General features: G+C 36.5%; 1 protein-coding gene across 1 annotated transcript in view; it reads right to left on the bottom strand.

The window, feature by feature from the left end:
- The window catches only part of LOC120860691 (angiopoietin-1), a 296807-nt gene that overhangs the window by 10515 nt on the left and 265114 nt on the right, over positions 1-21178 (bottom strand). The window contains exon 8 of the mRNA XM_040236442.1: positions 4760-4890. Coding sequence (XP_040092376.1) covers positions 4760-4890 — 131 coding nt within the window. The remainder of the gene's footprint in view (positions 1-4759; positions 4891-21178) is intronic.

The following is a 21178-nucleotide window of genomic DNA, read 5'->3' on the forward strand; positions in this document are numbered from 1 at the left end:
ATTTTGAAGAATACTAATTTGGTACCAAAGCCCGTGTTTTCTTTGCATGTAAAAATCTAATGAGAAAAGGTTTTCATTTTCATAATTCGAGTCATAGTTTTTTGCATATTTATATTTAATACAATAAATCCATATAAACAAAAGCATGTGTTGACTGATATTACATTTTCATTTTGTAAATATTAAATAATAGGGAAAACATTAAGTTTATAATGAAACTGATTATTTCTTTGGGTTCATGAGGGTACAAGAAGGGCTCTCCTGTGAGACTAAGAAAATATTTCATATAATCATCTCAAATTTATCCCTCCCACTACTGAAATATATGCATTTGATGTAATATACTATATAAAGGGGGAAACTAAGGAGAAAACTTACACATTTTCCTAAGGTCAGTGAATCACAGATATTTCTGGTTTATAATAAATGCACACTAACAAATCACCTCTAATGATTAATTAAGAGGTCAGTTTCATAGAAAATGTGTGTGGCAATATTGATTTTGAAATATATGGTATGGTCCCATAACAACAGTGTAATAAAACATAAAAATTATTCAGTTTCTAAATTGGACAGAAGAATTTCTGGTAAGGTAGAAATAAGTACATGTATGTCTGGAAAAGGAAGTATAAAACACTGTGGTATCTATCTCTACTGATGCAAATATGCTTTTTTAGTCAGCTATACTTCTTTTCCACTAACAATGAACTACAACCAAACTTAAAAATAATATTACTTGTTTTTCTCTACTGTAGCCACTGAGAGTACATAGAATAACAAAATCACAGAACCAGAAGAAAACGTAGGAGACAGTCTTACGTAGGCTGGCAACTATAGGAACATGTATATGTAAACTCTCTCATATAACTACCTTTATATTTTCTTGAAGGTGTCCATAACTAGACCTCCACAATCTTTTCTGGCAACTCATTCCAGCCTTTGATTCCTGGAAACTCCATCAAAAGTCACTTTTCCCTTCTTCTAATAACTATCATGTGCTATATTTTGTCCCCAGAACTTGCTATAATGTGAAATCGTGTATTTATCATTTACTTTTTGTTGATGGTCTTCTTCAAAAAGAAGAAGCTCTATTCTGTCTTGCTAATTTTTCTAATTGTAGTTGACTCTTAACAGTTACTCCTTAGAATTATGTTAAGTAAATAGAAGAAAGTTAAGATGTTAAGAAGAAGGAAGAACCAAATGTTCTACTTTCTGTCTAGCTGAAATACTTTCTATTTTTAATTAAGCCTATCTCTTGTTTTTCAGTTGTTGATAGATAGGGTAACAACAATACCACCTTCTCCAACAAAAATCCCTCCATGTACTTGAAGAAAACTATTTAGGACGGTTAAGCAGGCAATAAATCTGACTTTATCCTTAATTTCTTTTAGAGGAAACAATGGAAAATATATAAATAAACAAGATAAAACAAAGCTTTAACTGATGATGACAGAGAACTAAGAATTATTAGTTTCAAATAGTATGAAATCTATCTGCTTAAGAGATGATTTTAAATATGTAAGAAGTCAAAATACAAACTTTTTAAAAGGAGAGGAAAAATCATTAGATGGAGAAAATGGTTCTAAGGTGAACCATGACAGAGAATATAGAGTGGTGGTGGTGTGGGGGTAGTTAAGTAGAACATAAGTTTCAGATAATACTCAAGTTACCTGGACTGTCATTGACACTCACCCTTATGTACCCCAGTTCTTAGCTATCTAAATTCCACATATTAGTTTTGCAGAGTACATCACTTTGCAAGACCTGGATTCTTTTAAAAGGATATTTGATAGGGTAGTGGTGTTTATTACAGAAACATATTTACTTAGACTATTCCAGTCCAAGCAATAAGTGGAAATTTCTTCTCTTCAATATATGTGTTTATTGATGGGTAAGAAATAGGTCCAAGAATGATTATGGATGAAAGAACATGATAAAGTTCAATCATCTGAAGCAGAAATAAAATCACAATGCTGAGTGATGTAGTTTTCTCATCATTAACCAAGAGATGCATTCTCCTCTTTGCTTTGCTCTATATTTTCATTATTATGACAGTAATATGAACATATTGGAACACTATTCTAAGTAAACATTTGAACAATTTTACTGTTGGTCTTTCATGTGTTGTATTTATTTGATAAGAAAAAAATATCTGTAAAAACAGACATGGAGAAAATGAAGTGCACATCTATATTAAAGTGGGCAAAAAAAGTACAATCAAAGTCCATTTGTCCTTGTATAAAGTTGCTGATAATTTCACTTAAAGGATCATGGAGGTAATAAAAAGAGATATTTTCTTTTAGGAAAAAAAAAGTTCAAAACCTAACCTGTGGGTAACATTTTCAAAATATTCTAAATTTTTAACAGCTAAAATTGCATATAAAAGACTTTTGAATGTGATGTCAAAATGGCATTTTTAAAGCTTTAGGAGGAGGATATGACAGAGGCAGAATCATAACAAGCTGGCTTTGGTAATGCTAAGGCCAGTCTGATGTTGAAAAGATGTTATAAGTGGAGTGGATGGAAATCCAAATAGGATGTGGTTTGGTAGTGGTAGTAATGAAGGGCCTGGGTACGGTGATGAAGTTGGAAAGATTTTTCCAAAATGTTCCCTCTATACTCTTTCATGCTTTGTTAACTAATGAGAAAAAATTCATTTCATTGGTTTCAAAATCTGAAAGTGACTTCAAGGGTTCCAAGATGGTTATTCATTCATTCACGCAACACATATTTTATTGAGTTCCTATGTGCCACAGTCTACCAAGCTAGATGTTAAGGATAAAATGATGAATATTTAATTACTTTTGTTTTCCTTATGTACAAAATGTACATTCGAGTTTCTCTCCCTGTGTCTCTCACAGAGTTGGTTTGGGATTCAAGGAAGATAATAATAATGATAGTAATACTATATTTGGAGAAGTTTAATGTTAGATTTAGAGAGTTTTTTCTCTAGTAGCATGAGTTTGTTACAGGATAAAAAACAGAGGATAAGAATAGTTAAAGGTGGGAGTGATTACTCTTCCATTAAGAGAGGGAAACAACACTGAAACTGTGAGAAGAGAGACACCGGGAAAAAGCTTCCTTTACAGTTTTGCTTGGTGCCAACTGCTTTTATGCCAGAGCCTGGAACAATTCTGAGCAACATCATTTGCCATAAGGTTTTCATTCAGTGTTTCTTAGACTTCACTCAGTCATTTATCAACTTCACGAGCAGTTTTTGCCAGGCCCATTTATAACTTTTATTAATATTTAATGAATATTTTTCTTGAAATCAATGATTTGTTAAATATTAAATATTGTGAATCCTTTTTAAAATGCAAAGTTTACATCATTCCTTTAAAGAGGAAATCAGCACCACTTTCTATAATAAAAGGGAGACATAAAATTCAGTAAAATTAAAAACATTTTAATTAATTTGAGGTAGATGCTATTGCCCTTACCAGGGTCTTGAGACGGAGGCTGAAGAGTTTTCTCCTTCTTTGCTAAGAAGAGTAATTATTAAGTGCTGAAAAAGTATAGATAAGCTAGTACTAAACTGAGAATTTCTCTTTGACACACAAGGTGAGAAAAAATTTTTTTAAAGTGAAAGAGGATAAACTCTCTTACTCAGTGACATATATTATTTAATGATATCTCCTATACCAGCTAAATTGGGCTCTAAAATCACTGCAGATGGTGACTGCAGTCATGAAATTAAAAGACGCTTGCTCCTTGCAAGAAAACTTATGACTAACCTAGATGCCACATTAAAAAGCAGAGACATTACTTTGCCAACAAAGGTCCATCTACTCAAGGCTATGGTTTTTCCAGTAGTCATGTATGGATGTGAGTTGGATTATAAAGAAAGCTGAGGGCTGAAGAATTGATGCTTTTGAACTGTGGTGTTGGAGAAGACTCTTGAGAGTCCCTTGGACTGCAAGGAGATCCAACCAGTCCATCCTAAAGGAAATCAGTCCTGAATATTCACTGGAAAGACTGATGCTCAAGCTGAAACTCCAGTACTTTGGCCACCTGATGCAAAGAACTGACTCACTGGAAAAAACCCTGATGCTGGGAAAGATTAAAGGCGGGGGGAGAAGGGGATGACAGAGGATGAGATGGCTGGATGGCATAACTGAACCGACGGACATGAGTTTGAGCAAGCTTCACGAGTTAGTGATAGACAGGGAAGCCTGGCTTGCTGCAGTCCACGGGGTCGCAAAGAGCCCGACATGACCGAGTGACTGAACTGAACTGATACCAACTAAATGTCTTGCAGAGATCAATACCTTATAATGTAAAAGCACTGGTATAGCTAGTTTGAATTGCAAAACTTTAGACCTAGCTACACCTCTCTTCCCTCTTGACTCCATTTCAATAGAATGATCAATTACACAGTTGTACAGCATTTTGTAAGAAAGTTTGGGTTTTTGCTTTCTCTGTATACTGAATATTCAAATTGTTGTTCATTCCACCACAGGGATCATTATGAGTATTTAGAAAGTAGGATAAGGGGGACTTTAAGAGGTTTAAGAATTTATTCAGAACCAAGCTTAGCACACCCCCGCCATACATGCTGGGGGAGGAGGCACACTTCTAAATATGCTAACAATGTCTTGCACAAGAACATGTGGTAAATTAGTGGGCAGAGCAAAATGATCTCTAGGGACTTGCTCTTAAGTTTCCTGACCAGAAGATCATAGTCTTTTCTCACAGATAAGAAACCTCAAGCCTCAAACCAATGAAACATAACTTAAGAGAATGGCCCCGTAGGACTTACCTCCTGTTAGCATGAGGGCACATTTGCACATACAGTTGTCATTATCAGCATCTTTAGTGCTGAAATCAGCACCATGCAAGGTCAGGCTGCTCTGTTTTCCTGCTGTCCCAGTGTGACCCTTCAAATACAACCTGAAGTTAAAAAAAAAAAAAAAGATAAGTCATTCAATAGAAAATAGAACCCAGAAGATGTTTGGCTTTTTCATAATTTTCTCCCTTCTCTGAACTTAGCCCTTCAACAAAATGTTTTATAAGACCGAAGCTCTCTGAACAAAAGAAAGACAGAGAAGTGGGTAGGAGGAAAAAAGAAGGAAGGGAGGGAGGCAAGATTCTACTTTACAGACAAGTAAAATTCTCTACCTGTGGGTAGAGACGTCAAGTGAACCTTAGGACGTATCACTATGAACAAAACTAGAGGAGGCGATGGAATTCCAGTTGAGCTATTTCAAACCCTGAAAGATGATGCTGTTAAAGTGCTGCACTCAACATGCAGCAAATCTGGAAAACTCAGCAGTGGCCACAGGACTGGAAAAGGTCAGTTTTCATTCCAATCCCAAAGAAAGGCAATGCCAAAGAATGTTCAAACTACCACACAATTGTACTCATCTCACACACTAGCAAAGTAATACTCAAAATTCTCCAAGCCAGTCTTCAATGTACATGAACCATGAAATTCTGGATGTTCAACTTGGATTTAGAAAAGGCAGAGGAACCAGAGATCAAATTGTCATCATCTGTCGGATCTTCGAAAAAGCAACAGAGTTCCAGAAAAACAATTACTTCTGCCTTATTGACTATACGAAAGCCTTTGACTGTGTGGATCACCACAAACTGTGGAAAACTCTAAAAGAGATGGGAATCCCAGACTCTCTTACCTGCTTCCTGAGAAATCTGTATGCAGGTCAAGAAGCACCAGTTAGAACTAGACATGGAACAACAGACTGGTTCCAAATTGATAAAGGAGTACGTCAAGGCTGTATATTGTCATCACGCTTATTTAACTTATATGCAGAGTACATTATGTGAAATGCCAGGCTGGATGAAACACAAGCTGGAATCAAGATTGCTGGGAGAAATATGAATAAACTCAGATATGCAGATAACACCACCCTTATGGCAGAAACAAAGAACTAAAGAGCCTCTTGATGAAAGTGAAAGAGCAGAGTGAAAAAGTTGGCTTAAAGTTCAATATTCAGAAAACTAAAATCATGGCATCCGGTCCCATCACTTCATGGCAAATAGATGGGGAAAAAATGGAAACAGTGACAGACTTTATTGTTCTGGGCTCCAAAATCAGATGGTGACTGCAGCCATGAAATTAAAAGACACTTACTCTTTGGAAGAAAAGCTATGAACAACCTAGACAGCATATTAAAAAGCAGAGACACTACTTTGCCAAGAAAAGGTCCATCTAGTCAAAGCTATGGCTTTTCCAGTCGTCATGTATGGATGTGAGAGTTGAATTATAAAGAAAGCAGAGTACTGAAGAATTGATGCTTTTGAACTGTGGTATTGGAGAAGACTCTTGAGAGTCCCTTGGATAGCAAGGAGATCCAACCAGTCCATCCTAAAGGAAATCAGTCCTGAATATTGATTGGAAGGACTGATGCTGAAGCTGAAACTCCAATACCTTGGCCACCTGATGCAACAAACTGACTCATTGGAAAAGACTTTGATGCTGGGAAAGATTGAAAGCAGGAGGAGAAGGGGTCGACAGAGGATGAAATGGTTGGATGGCATCACCAACTTGATGGACATGAGTTTGAGCAAGCTCCAGGAATTGGTGATGGACAGGGAAGCCTGGCTTGCTGCAGTCCATGGGGTCGCAAAGAGTCGGACATGACTGAGCAACTGAACTGAACTGAAAATTCTCTATAGCTTGTGTGCTTGATGTTTGTTTTACCGTGTATACTCAAACTTATATTGTTCTGATAATGCAAGATCTACCAAAGGAAAATGGGTTTATTTTTATTGCTGTAAGTATTAATCTCTAAACAAAATACACAGAGTGTTGCTATAGCTTATATCATTTTGTTAATATTGAATATTGATGATGTGCTAAAGGGTACTTACTCTGTGACAGGCACTTTGTTAAATGCTTTTCTGGTGTTATTTAATTTTTATAGTAAATCTGTGATTCAGGTATCAACATCCCAATTTTTCATTCTAAGCTCAAAGAGGGTTATGGCAATTGTTGACGATACAATCCAAGTTCTTATTAATCATTATGTATCCAGTAAAGAAATATTTGTTGAGCACATACTTGAAATATTTGTTGAGCACGTATCAATAATTGTTCTCAACATTTAAGATATATCAGCAAATAAAACAAATGGAATGTCACCATGCCCTGAGGGACCTACATTCTGGCGGTATACCTAAAATTAATTTCAAAACCCCAACTGTTTAACCTCAAATATGGCATTCTTCAAAACCCTGCTTTACTCTCTAGGAAGATTTCTCATATAAAATTTACATTAACCTAGATCATGGGCTCTCCAACAGTTTCCTGTACATCAAATCATCTGGTTATCTGTGAAAAAGACCTACTCACTAGACTGAGGAGTGTATGGTTTCAACTCGCACCTCAGATTACTTTTGCACACTATCCAAGGAGAACATTTTGAAGAATATTTGTCTAGAATTCAAAAACTAGTGAAGAAAACACAGCAGGTGCCTCATGCAGTTGCCTCACAGCTGCTCATTTCCTACGGACCTGACATGCTGCTCTCATATTCATCTGGATACTTTGAACAAATGCAGACTTGCTCAGCTCCTTCACTGGCTCCTCAGGACTCAAACTAGTTAAGGCTGTCAGTGGCCTCTGTTTGATACCCAAAGTCTTCTCTGACTGAGACCGTGCCCTCTCTCTAACTCTGCCTAATATCCCTCTGTTGTCATTCATCCAAGTCATCTAGCAATACTCCCTTCAAATCCATGTGTGTTACCGCTTTGTGCCTGAGTCTCATTTATGAATCTTCTCCACCCACAGTGATTAATGAGTGACTAAATCTCTGTATGAATGAGATGCTACTAGGACTGAGACCAGCTCTGAACAAAATTTTACATTATTATTAAACAGATAATAAATATCAGTTAATATTTTGAAGATACATATGTAAATATATTTTCCATATAAATATGATGTGTTTGCACCTAAGGACATGTACTGTCCCATTATTATTTTGTAAGGGTGATACATTTTTAGCAAATAACAGTACTGTTGTATGACTGTGCCAAAATAGTTTACAAATACATTCTGCAGAGACTTTTCAGCAAGAGCGAAACATACAACTAAACCCTCCTTAAGTTTCAGTTGTTTCAATAATTAATAGAACTTTAGCTAACAGAACACTGAAGGAAGCTTCTAATGCTGAGTTATCACATAAAAGCTTACATTTTAAAACTCTGGAGATGTCGAGCTAAAAGTCACTCATCATACAAATTGTAGAATTTCCAACTGGGAATTTGCATTTTACATTGTAGGCAGCCCATGTGGAGATGAGTTTCACCAGGGGAAAGCAAGGTGAGAGGTTAACAAGGGGAGTCCTAGGAACATGTTACCTGAGTCAATTCATCAGACCCTCAAGATATGGTCTGAAGTTTTAAACTGATCACTTTCTCAGCCTCTCAGAGGCAGACACACAACTTGAAAAACCGAGGGAGACTTATGTCTGGTCTCCATTTACAGTCAAAATAGGGCGCCCAGTCTCAGGTTCTCCTTGGAGGGAGTTTCACACAGAAAGCCAAATTATAATCAGAAAGTTGCTTGGTTGGTGAACACAGAATTGGAGTCTGGGGAGAAGGATGAATGACTTCAAAATTAAGTAGCTATGACTTTGCTGGCCTGAAATCTCCCTCTCCACTGGGAGTGGGTAAATTTAGCCCACAGGCGCTCTTGGATGAGTGATGCTAATTCCCACTCTGATTCTTGGATTCTCTATAATTTGTGATGACTTTCCTTCTTATTGGTTTAAGGTAAGTCAATACCATTTTCTCTGCAGTAGCTTTAAGCTCACTAATGGGGTAGACTTTCCAGGACATAATGATTTTTTACATTGTATTTTCTGGATAAGTGAGCACAAATGTTAAGTTGATAGTAACTGAGTGACTGGATGTACTGAACATAATTTATACTTTTATGTGTGCCTGTACTAAGTTGCTAGAGTTCAGTTCAGTTCAGTTCAGTTGCTCAGTCGTGTTCAACTCTTTGCAGCCCCATGAACCACAGCACACCAGGCCTCCCTGTCCATCACCAACTCCCGGAGTTCACCCAAACCCATGTCCATTGAGTCGGTGATGCCATCCAACCATCTCATCCTCTGCCATCCCCTTCTCCTCCTGCCCTCAATCTTTCCCAGCATCAGGGTCTTTTCCAGTGAGTCAGCTCTTCGCATCAAGTGGCCAAAGTATTGGAGTTTCAGCTTCAGCATCAGTCCTTCCAATGAATATTCAGGACTGAATATTCCTTTAGGATGGACTGGTTGGACCTCCTTGCAGTCCAAGGGACTCTCAAGAGTCTGCTCCAACACCACAGTTCAAAAGCATCAATTCTTCGGCGCTCACCTTTCTTTATAGTTCAACTCTCACATCCATACATGACCACTGGAAAAACCATAGCCTTGACTAGATGGACCTTTGTTGGCAAAGTAATGCCTCTTGCTTTTTAATATTGCTTTTAAGTTGCTTCAGTAGTGTCCAACTCTTTGTGACCACATGGACTGTAGCCCACAAGGCTCCTCTCTCCATGAGATTCTCCAGGCAAGAATACGAGAGTGGGTTGCCATGCCCTCCTCCAGGGGATCTTCCAGACCAAGGGATCAAACCTGTGTCTCTTACATCTCGTGCATTGGCAGGTGGATTCTTTACTGCTAGCACCACTTGGGAAGCCCTAATACTTTCATATGAGGGTTGTAATTTAAGCCTCATCATTTGCAAGGGTTTCTTTGTGTTACCAAGGCAATGGGAATGCACAGTTAGAAATTTGGGAAACAGAGAAAAGCAAAAAGAATTACTCTTGATATTATGGTTTACATACACTTAGTCTTTTCCTTGTTTTTTTCCTCTCCAAATAGAAAATATTATTTATATCTAATGAAGGAGACAGAGGTTCCATCTCCAGGTTGGGAAGATTTCTCGGAGGAGGGCATGGCAACTCATTCAGGTATTCTTGTCTGGAGAATCCCATTCTCAGAGGTGCCTGGTGGGCTACAGTCCATAGAGTTGCAAAATGTTGGACAGCACTGAAGTGAATAAGCATGCATGCCTACATGTAATACCTGATTATATTCTATAAACAATTCTGAGCAATGGAATAAAGTTTCTGCCCACAGGCTCATCTCAACTGTACTCGAGAAGTAACCGCTTATGTTAGTTTTGTAGCCTTTAAAGTTTCTTCTCATATAAACACAAATGAAAATAAAATAATGTTTTTAACAACACATTTTTCATATATGATTTTATGACTATATTTCCATACCACCACAGATTCTTCTTCAACATCATTTGGAAGCTATTCTATGAGTATATCATCAATTGTCACAAGTTTAAGAGTGTCTTTTTTTTTTATCTCTAAACATATATGCAAGTATATATGTTAGGGTTAGAATAAATTGGAGAATAAATATCTACAATGTTGTTTTGTTATGACCTGCACCAGCACGCAGCTCATCAACAATGATGTTAGGATCTGTGGTTAAAAGGAGACATTTTTCTAGATCCACTTAATCAAGACTTGAAGGTCAGTCTTACAGTCCTGTTAGCTCCTCTTTGTATTACTGATAAAAATCTTACAACTAGTCTCAATGTCTTGAGCCCTGATCCTTCCCCTTCTCCTTAGAATCATTCTCCATGTGGCTTATGCGAAACATGCCTCTCATTGCAATTCCTCTGCTTGGGTTAAAATCCCTCAGTTGTTCTCCCAATACATGAAAGGTACAGTCCAAGTTTCTTATTGTGGTTTATAAGGACTTTGAAGATCTAGCCCTCCTCTACTTTCTCCCACACAAACCCTACACCTCCCATCTCTTGTTTCATGCACACATACACAATGCTCCAGGCTTACCAAACACTTGCTCCCTCAAAGCATCATATCCTCATTTCTCTGTCCTCTCTTCCTGGAAGGCCTAGAATTTCTAGCTGCTGAACCCCTACTCATCTTTGAAGATTTATTTCAAGTATAATCTCAAAGAACACCAGATGGATACCTTTATGATGAAACTTAACTGTGCTATATTTTAGTTGCTTTTTCTTAACTTGTCTTCTCTCATAATAAATTGTAAGCTCCTTGAGGCATAGATGTGTCTGATGTATCTTACACAACTGAATCACCAGAATCTAGAATAAACAGTGTCTGATACTGAAGGAAAGCTCAATATTTACTGAATAAAGAAATTATGAATATGAACTAATGATTTGTATAATTAACTTTCAGTAGCTGAAGGTAGCAAGTAAAATAAAATCCAAATAAAAATAGCTCTAATAACTAAAATATGCCTGGCCCATATTTTCAGAAAGACAGCTTTTGCATCTTATTTAGCCAGGTACTCAAAATCCCACTTCCTTGTCAACCAACTGAATCATTTAAAAATACACACACACATATACTTCTCTTGATCTTTCCAATTCTGTTTTTGTTCTCATATTCTCAGAGTCCAAGATATGAAAACACGTCTGATATATTACGCAGGTAGAATAAAGGAAGAGAACTTATGTCTCAATTCTCATTAGTTCTTACGTGTTATTGAATGTCTCATTTGTATTGTGTGCATAGCCAAATGATATCAGAGGACATTCAAAATATAAAAATGCTTATGGTAAATTCTTTAGCTAAAATTACTTCAAAAACAAAAAGCCAAACAAGGCATAAAATATCTTCTTAAGGGCCTGCCCAGTCTAGGGATCTTAAAAACAAGAAGCAGAGGCACAGGGAAGTCCCAAGATAGTGCACTGTAAATATTGGGACATACGTGGCTGCAATGATTTAAAAGTAGAAGTGAGGGTTGGCAAAATAGGGGCAGATAGTCAAAAAGTAGGAACTTCCAGTTACAAAACAAATCTTGGGGATGCAATGTATGGTATGGTGATTATAGTTAATAATACTGTATTATATACTAGCAAGTTCCTAGGAGAATATATCTTAAAAGTTTTCATCTCAAGAAAACAAAATTTAACTATGTATGGTGATGGGTGTTAACTAGCCTTATTGTGGTGATTATTTTGCAATATATACATATAGGCATATATTAAATCATTTTGCTTACACCTGAAACTAATATAATGTTATATGCCAATTATATCTCAGTAAAAAATAATAGAAGAGAGCAGTGGATTTTTCACCATACAAGTCTGAGCAGAACTTGTAATTTATATCCAGGAATATTCATCCCCTCTATGTTTATATTCTTAACATGTTGCAGAGGGCTGCTTACATGCTTCTAAGCAAGAGTTGTTCTCTTGCACTGGGAAATAGAGATAGTATTTCTTAAATATAATTTTTTCAACACTCTTTTAAGATATTTACAAATGAGGACAAGTGTGCTTCTGCAGAATCCCACAAGGATTCTGGGAGTAATGGCATAATCAAGGATAGGTCTCTTCACAGTTAAAGGGCTCATTCGTTCTTAGCAGCTATTTAGCTAGCACAGAATAGCAATTATTAACCCAAAGCTAACAATCATAGTTGGTTATTTGATAGGGCCAGACTAAGTGCTGGCCATTCACTAATGCCAAGTATTTTTTCTAGTTAGATAAGAAAACTTATTTGAATTGAGCCTTAAACAAAATATTTATGTGGTTCTTTTTATTAGAGGTTCTGGTTAATTTCTAAAAGCTTTATGTATAATTAACTATCCATGACTTTCTCTTTTCTACTTATGGAATGTCACTTTACAAAAGAAAAGTCAATATACAGAAGGGCCAAAGTCAGCCTTGCGTCTGACTCTGCTGAAAGGACTTAAAGTGTGAGTCACTGGAGAGAATGCTTCCCCCAAAATAACACTATGAGAATCTTGGACATTTATTTCTTGTGTTCAGCCAGTGTAGATGTGGCTTACATGAAGGATGATGTGTTAGGGGATAAAAAGCAAATGTTATTTCAGAGCAAAGAATTTGGCTTAGGAACTGAAGTATGAAGGATGCTAAAACAACAACAACCAACAAAAAAATAACAATAGCACAAAACCCCCAAAGAACACCATTACTTGCGACCAAAAAGGCAGCCACAAAATAAAATCAGGGCGTTTATCCTTTTAAACCTATTTTCCCTAATTAAGGAAAAAAAATATGAGTACCACTTGGTCAGTGACTGTAAAGTATGTTAGTATTTTTATTTTTTCAATTAGCATCTGAAGGGAAAATGAAACATTCATACTGAAATTAGACATCATTTTTCAGTCATTTTTGTTGAAAATATACTTTTTCTTTCACTTACAGGTTTCAATAACTAGAAAGACTAAAGCGTATTTCCTAAGGAATGTGGTACAATAGTGCGTTCTATTATGGAGAAGTAGTTTCAATATATACAGCTGTATCATAAAGTGATTCTATAATTTTCTTTTCTTTAAAATAAGCAGCCCAATACCACGCATCCAGTTTCTCACTAATTTTGTCTACTTAAGGGACTGTTATACCTCTCATGTTTTTACATCTTCACTGTACTGGGGGTGGGATGATGGGAGGGTCTCTTTCATTATCCAAGGCAGTGGGAGTTGTATGTATGACAAATTGAAGTTTGGCCTCAGAGCCTTTAAACAGTAGACAGACTCTTAGATATCTGAACTTTAAGGTCTTACGTACTGACAAGCTGAGCAGATTTTTATTTTGGCTGAGTTCTCTCCCTGCCACCATATGGAACTAGTTTGTCTTTTCCATAATCACTTGAAGAAAATGCAAAATAACCCCCACGGTTCTCTTTCAGAGCCTGGTAGCAATGACTCAATTTGACAGAGTTTCCCAACACTGTTATGTCTTCTGGTTGCTGCTCCAGGGCTGTCTCTGCTTTAACCACCCTCCCTGCCCTGCCCCCACCCTACTGAAAGGGTTGGGCACCAGCAAAGAGTGATACCAGAACTTGTCTTTTAGCACTGAGTTTAAATTATATAGGTAACGTCTTTTGCTGAAAGTAAAGACAATATTTCTCTTGTCAATCTACATAGAGAGAAACCAGTGTTTGCCTTAGTGTAGACTTCTAGCAAGATTAGGCATTTATTTGGCGTCATGAAGAGGTCGTAGAGAGGTATACAATGATTAGTATTGTATGAAAGAAGGTAAGGGAGAAAAATCAAAAGATGCTAAAGTGTTCAAAAAGTTTAGTGGAAAAAATTAGCTTTGGAAGCTATGGAGGACTTGGACTTTGCAGGAGGGATGAGGAGGATATTTTCAATAAAAGGGGTGTGAAATTCATAGCATAATTAAGGTGAAGTAATTTAAGATCAAAAAAGGTAAGATATAAAGGGGACTCATCAGTCCTTTGAATGTGTTGAGAATGTCAAATGAAAAGGCAGGCAAAGAACTTATTTAGATACTAAGCACTTAAGATAGATTTTTATTCCTTTTTTCATTTCTATTAGTATTTGAAGCTGAAAATTACTTGTTTTGTTTTCATAAAATGGTCTTTTTGTTAAGTATAGAGTTCTACAGTGGGAATTACCAAGGCTGGAAGTCTTGAGATAAAGACAAGAATATAAATTTTATCTTAGCACAAAGAAGACTTGAGCTCTATATTAGCCATTCCTAATATAGTAAACTTATCTCTAGTTAAACAATGTTTTCTATTTCTTTTCAAAATAGCATCATCAAGATAAACATTTTATTCTCTTTAAATAAAGAGATTGTGCAGGACTGTGCAAGCATATCTTGGGCTTATGAATGACCAGAATTTTACTGAATTGATTCTTTGCTCTCAAGTCTAAAATCAACCATCTTTTAAGACAAAGTATTATGCAGGAAGCCTTTTCTCTTCTTTCTTCTATAAATTGCTGTTGCACAGATAAGTTGCTTCTCCTGTGGCATATTTCATTTTGCCTATTGTAGGATTTCTCTTTATATATGTGTCTTTTCTTCCTCATCTGACTGTTAAGCATTTGATGAGAACTCTTCCTGTCTTAGCCATCTTTGTAAACTCCATATGTGATTTGCATGATAGGTATTAACAAATATTTATTGAGTCAATATGAATTAAGAATTCAAACTGTTAAGATTTACTTATCACAAGAGATTGTTTATATGTAGTAATATTTTAACTCCAATAATACAATTATGTTTTACAATTCAAATGCCGTGGGCTTTTTTTTTCTGATTTGAAATTTGTCCAATATTAATGATCTAATGGTCTGCTCAAATATTATTGAGACAATGTTTTAATAATGATGGAATTAGTTTGTGGCTGCCACCAGAAATTGGAAGAAACATCTCACGGAATAAACTATTAAAGCAAATACAAGAAATGAGAACATCAAGTTTGACCAAGGGATCTATAGGTGTACATAAGTTCCATTCTGTTGCAATTCCCTCTGGAACATAGATATTCATTTTAAAGATGTGTTTCAAAAGCATCTTCTTTGTTAGAGGATAGAGGTCTTTCCAATGCTGAATCTTAGGACTGCAGTCTCTGTTGGAGCAGGCAGTATTAAATGTGCCATTTTCTGCAACACTATTTTTCCTATGCTAGAGACATATTCTGTTACTGTACTGTCCATAGGTGAATGGATTATGTACTTATTTGCAACAGCCTGTAAATGTGAGAAGATAGGAAAATATGAAGTAAAGTTGGTGCACCTATGAAAAAGAGAGTGAAGATATGCCTATGATAGAGAGTTGTATGACAATGATCTATATTCACAGTTATGAATGTGTAAGTAGAAGGAAAAATTCATATGAAGTTTCAAAAGAAAAGAGAATGTGGGTAGGAAGATTAAAAGATCTAATAACATATGGTTGGCAAATTAAAAATTAAGGACAAGATAGAGATTGAGAGATACTTAAGTATATAAAGATCAACAAGATATAGGTGGCTTGGTACAGAGTAAGTATGAATGAAGAAAATAATTGACAATGAAGTCATTAACTAAAATTTTTCCTTCTTTCATCTCCCCACTGCCCACAAAAAGTAAACATATAAAACATGAGCTTCTGATGAGTAGGACTGCGTTATGTACATTTGCATATGAGTGTCTATAGACCTCAAGAGAGAACAGAACAGAGTTGGGAGCTTAATTGTCTGGGTATGCACTGTAGCTCTTATCCTTTCTGATCCTCGGTTGCCTCATCTATAAAATGAATCTAATAATAGTAGTGTCCTTCTAATACTGATGTGACAAATAAATGAAGTAATACATATAAAGGGGCTTCCCCAGTGGCAAAGTGGAAAAGAATCTGGCCTGCCAATGCAGGAGATGCAAGAGATGCAGGTTTGATCCCTGGGTTGGGAAGATTCCCTGGAGAAGGAAATGGCAACCCACTCTGGTATTCTTGCCTGCAAAATTCCACGGACAGAGGAGCCTGGAAGGCTATAGTCCATGGCGTTGTGAAGAGGTGGCTGCAACTGAGAAATGGAGCTCAATATATATAACTCAATAAATATAAAAGTCTTGAAAAAGTTGTTGCAAGTACTCTACGTACTTATCAATATTAACAAAAAATTAAACAAAGAAATAAAACTTCCCTAACCAATAACTATAAACAACAGAGAAGCACAGTAAACATTAGCTAAACAAAAAAAGTCTAAATTAAACAAGCAAAATGTATCTGTCATTGGTACATATGCATAAGCATACTGAAAGTGACAAAAATAGTGAGATAGACAGGCAGCTAAATAAGACACATATGTAGGCAATAAGCTGGAGAAATAAAAGATGAGAAAAGGCCAGTTTTCTCAAATTAATAGACCCCATTTCCTTTGAAAGTTTTTCTCATTTTTATACAGAGCAAGCAGAATACTAAGCACAAAGAACAAGAAACCAGAGTCGCTTTGATGACCACCTAAGTTAAGGTCTACATTATTTTGAACCCAGAGGCCTGAATAATAATCCTTTAATTCAAAGGTCCGTCCAGTCAAGACTATGGTTTTTCCAGTAGTCATGTATGGATGTGAGAGTTGGACTATAAAGAAAGCTGTGTGCCGAAGAATTGATGCTTTTAACTGTGGTGTTAGAGAAGACTCTTGAGAGTCCCTTGGACTGCAAGGAGATCCAGCCAGTCCATCATAAAGGAGATCACTCCTGGGTGTTCACTGATGCTGGGAAAGATTGAGGCAGAAGGAGAAGGGGACAACAGAGGATGAGATGGTTGGATGGTATCACTGACTCAATGGACATGAGTCTGGGTGAACTCTGGGAGTTGATGATGGACAGGGAGGCCTGGCATGCTCTCGTTCGTGGGGTTGCAAAGAGTCGGACACAACTGAGCGACTGAACTGAACTGAATTCAAACATTTATTCTTTAATAAATTAAAATTATAATCTTTTGAGAATCCTATGTTTTTCTTGGCTGAATTCAGTATATACATTTTTTCCTTTCTTTACTTATAATTGATACTTGGAAAAATCCCTGAAAATATCACCCGTTACAACCTATATTTTAATTCTCATTTCTACTTTCTGAAATCTTCCTTCATGACACTGTCTTTTTAAGTTGGCATTATCTGTTCGCAAATGAAACTATATGATTGGTAAATCACCAGAATTTGTGTAGTGTATTAGTTCAGTTCAGTTCAGTCGCTCAGTCGTGTCCGACTATTTGCAACCCCATGGTGTATTCTAATGGCATTAGTGTATTACTCTAACCATCATTTAAGAAGGAGTATCTTATCTTATTTGCTTCTTAAGCCTCAGATGTCCTGATGCAGATATGTAATTCGATACATATCTTTAACATGATCAGTGGAAGATGTACAAGTGTGAAAAATGCCTGAGATAGCAAGGGTCATGGAAATCTGTGCTGTGATTAAGAAACAAACATTTCCAAAATTACAGGAAATTTCAGCCCCCAATAATCAGAAACTTCAGAGAAGCCAGTTTCATTTATTCCCTAATTCTATTATGATTGCTTAATATAGTATTAGTTTTCATTATACATATTTAAACTGTACACTCATTTTTCATCTAAGTTTTGACAACATAGATTTTTAATGTCCCTTTCTTGATTCCAGTTCAGTTCAGTCATGTCCGACTCTTTGTGACCCCATGGACTGCAGCACGCAGGGCTTCCCTGTCCATCATCAAATCCAGAGCTTGCTCAAACTCATGTCTATTGAGTTGGTGATGCCACCAATCATCTCATCCTCTGTCGTCCCCTTCTCCTGTCTTCTAACTTTGCAATGAGGTCATTTTCAATGAGTCAATTCTTTGCATCAGGTGGCCAAAGTATTGGAGCTTCAGCTTCAATATCAGTCCTTCCAATGAACACCCAGGACTGATCTCCTTTAAGATGGACTGGTTGGACCTCCTTGCAGTCCAAGGGACTCTCAAGAGTCTTCTCCAATTCTACAGTTCAAAAGCATCAATTTTTTGGCACTCAGCTTTCTTTATGGTCCAACTCTCATAACCATACATGGCTACTAGAAAAACCATAGCTTTGACTAGATGGGCCTTTGTTAGCAAAGTAATGTCTCTGCTTTTTAATATGCTGTCTAGGTTGGTCATAACTTTTCTTCCAAGGAGCAAGCATCTTTTAATTTCATGGCTGCAGTTGCCATCTGCAGTGATTTTGGAGCCCAAGAAGATAAAGTCTGTCACTGTTTCCCCATCTATTTGCCATGAAGCGATGGAACTGGATGCCATGATCTTAGTTTTCTGAATGTTGAGTTTTAAGCCAACTTTTTGACTCTGTTCTTTCACTTTCATCAAGAGGCTCTTTAGTTCCTCTTCACTTTCTCCCGTTAAGGTGGTGTCATCTGCATATCTGAGGTTATTGATATTTCTCCTGGCAATCTTGATTCCAACTTGTGCTTCATCTAGCCCCACATCTCTCATGATGTACCCTGCATATAAGTTAAATAAGCAGGGTGACAATATACAGCTTTGTCATACTCCTTTCCTAATATGGAACCAGTCCATTGTTCCATGTCTAGTTCTAACTGGTGCTTCTTGACCTGCATACAGATTTCTCAGGAAGCAGGTAAGGTGGTCTGGAATTCCCATCATTTGAAGAATTTTCCACAGTTTGTTATGATCCACAAGATCAAAGGCTTTAACATAGTCAGTGAAACAGAATTAGATGTTCTTCTGGAATTCTCATGCTTTTTCTATAATGCAACGGATATTGGCAATTTGATGTCTGGTTCCTCTGCCTTTTCTAAATCCAGCTTGAACATCTGGAAGTTCTTGGTTCATGTATTGTTGAAGCCTCGCTTGGAGAATTCTTGACTTATGTTAAATGTTAATATAATGTAGAACTTTGATAAAAATGAGTTGATCAGTTTTTCTCAGTTAGATGATTGCATTTGTTGAAAATTTATGATAAATTCTTTCTCCATTAAAAACAAAATGGTAAACTCACATTCTGTTATCTCTGAGTGTTTTTGCACAGTGCTGACAGAGTACACTCTATTCTGTACATGTACAAAAATGTATCTTCCTGAAAGCTGTAACAATGAAATCCCATTTCTCAAAGTTCAGAAATACATACTATAGTGATTTTCTGTTTTTAGTTCTAAAGAAAAATAATGTTCTTCTAGTATTCCTCCCTTTTTTAAGGATACATTAAAAAAAATGAGTGCCAAGTGAATTACATGGCACTGAGATCCCTGTAAAGAACATAAACAGTCCCTTAAACTTATTTCAATTTGGCATCATGTGTGGCTGACAGAGTTAGTTCTGAGTGAGTGGCTCACTGACCAGACCTCTTCTGGTGCCTAGCAGACCAGGCCAACAGCCATCTCCGAGAGTTTATGGGTTTGCTTTTTTAACAAAAATTAAGCCAGGACCTTGTAAAACTTATGATTGAAACTGGTCATTTTTCTTTTTTTTTTAGTATAAACAAGTTCAAGGGAGGTAGTTTTGTTCTCATTTTTATTTCTGTCTAAAGAGCAGCAAGAAACTTTCTTTCCAGCATTCCCTAGGGGAATACAGAGGAGAAGGAAAGCGTGAGTAGAATGCTGAAAACCATTGAGAGACACTGTCTGAGGATTTTTGCAAAGAGAAAATATATTCTCTTGTACTTGGACAATGTGTTGTTATAAGTTCTGCAAATAAGGCTTAAGATTGTTCTCTTGACCAAAATCATCAGTATATTTCTCTCCACAATTAATGTAATATACAGTCCATTTCTTTATCATGTAACATGGCCTTCATTTTCTGTAGCGCAGCAAACCTCAACATATAAGATACTTGCTTTTGTCTAACTAAGGCAGGCTCTCTCCCACCTCTGGGTCTTTGTCCACATTGTTCCTTCTGGTTACAATCACAAGACTTTCCTCCTTCTGCCACCATCCTCCATACAAGCTTTGTGGACACTTATTCTTCACAAATAACCAAAAATTTCCTCTAGGAAGCTTTTCCTGGTGCCCTTTGATCTCCTCCAATGAACCCCATCCATCCTCAACCTCAGCCAACTTGACCTCTTTTCTTTATTGCCCAGTTTAGCTTAATTCCAATGGTTCTTACTATGAAGCTGAATCACACATAAATGCAAGCAAAATCTGTGCTTGTTCATTTATTCTGGGGAGAAGATGCATAGCTCCAGCAAAACTTTTAAAAGATCTATAATTCCTTGATCAAAAGCCAAAACAGTACAAGACAAATAAGTCAAATGGGCATGTTAAAATATACTGCCGCTGAAACTTTTAAGTCAACTAACCCATATTTTCTTCCATCTCTTCATCTATTAGTTCCACAAGACCAGCAGGGATGATGTTTCCTTTCAGTGTCATTAAAGTATTGATTCTGCCAGCATCATCTGGGTATACTTGGTAGGCTTGAGATACGTAGGTTCTATCCCAGGATCAGAATCTCTGGATGTGAGATTCAGAAATCTACACTTTAGATAAACACCTTAGTTGACTATATGCATACTCAAATTTTGCAAATAACTGAGCAGTACCAGTACCAAGGAAATAATAGCAACATGGTAAATGTTTGATGGGTGACCAGCTGACTGAATAAATGAATGAATGCAGATTCTGAGTTCAAAAGAATTGTAACAGCTATTAAGAGAGTAATTTTAGTGAAGTTACGTAAATTAAAGCAAAACCATATTCACGTAAGAGAAAAAACAAAATAATTATGAATACTGGACCACTAAGTATATTATAATTATTATTTATTAACAAGCCAAGAAAATATTGACTTGATATCTCTGTCAGCATACGCTCTAGGTTAGAAGACATTAAAGAAGCATATCATATTCAAATGTAATTCTTCTCCTAAGAAAGAATACTAGGTATATTTAAAAATCAGATTATAAATAAGTACAAACTACTCAT

This window comes from Oryx dammah, unplaced genomic scaffold (assembly GCF_014754425.2).
Source record: "Oryx dammah isolate SB20612 unplaced genomic scaffold, SCBI_Odam_1.1 HiC_scaffold_11163, whole genome shotgun sequence".
NCBI classification, from domain to species: domain Eukaryota; kingdom Metazoa; phylum Chordata; class Mammalia; order Artiodactyla; family Bovidae; genus Oryx; species Oryx dammah.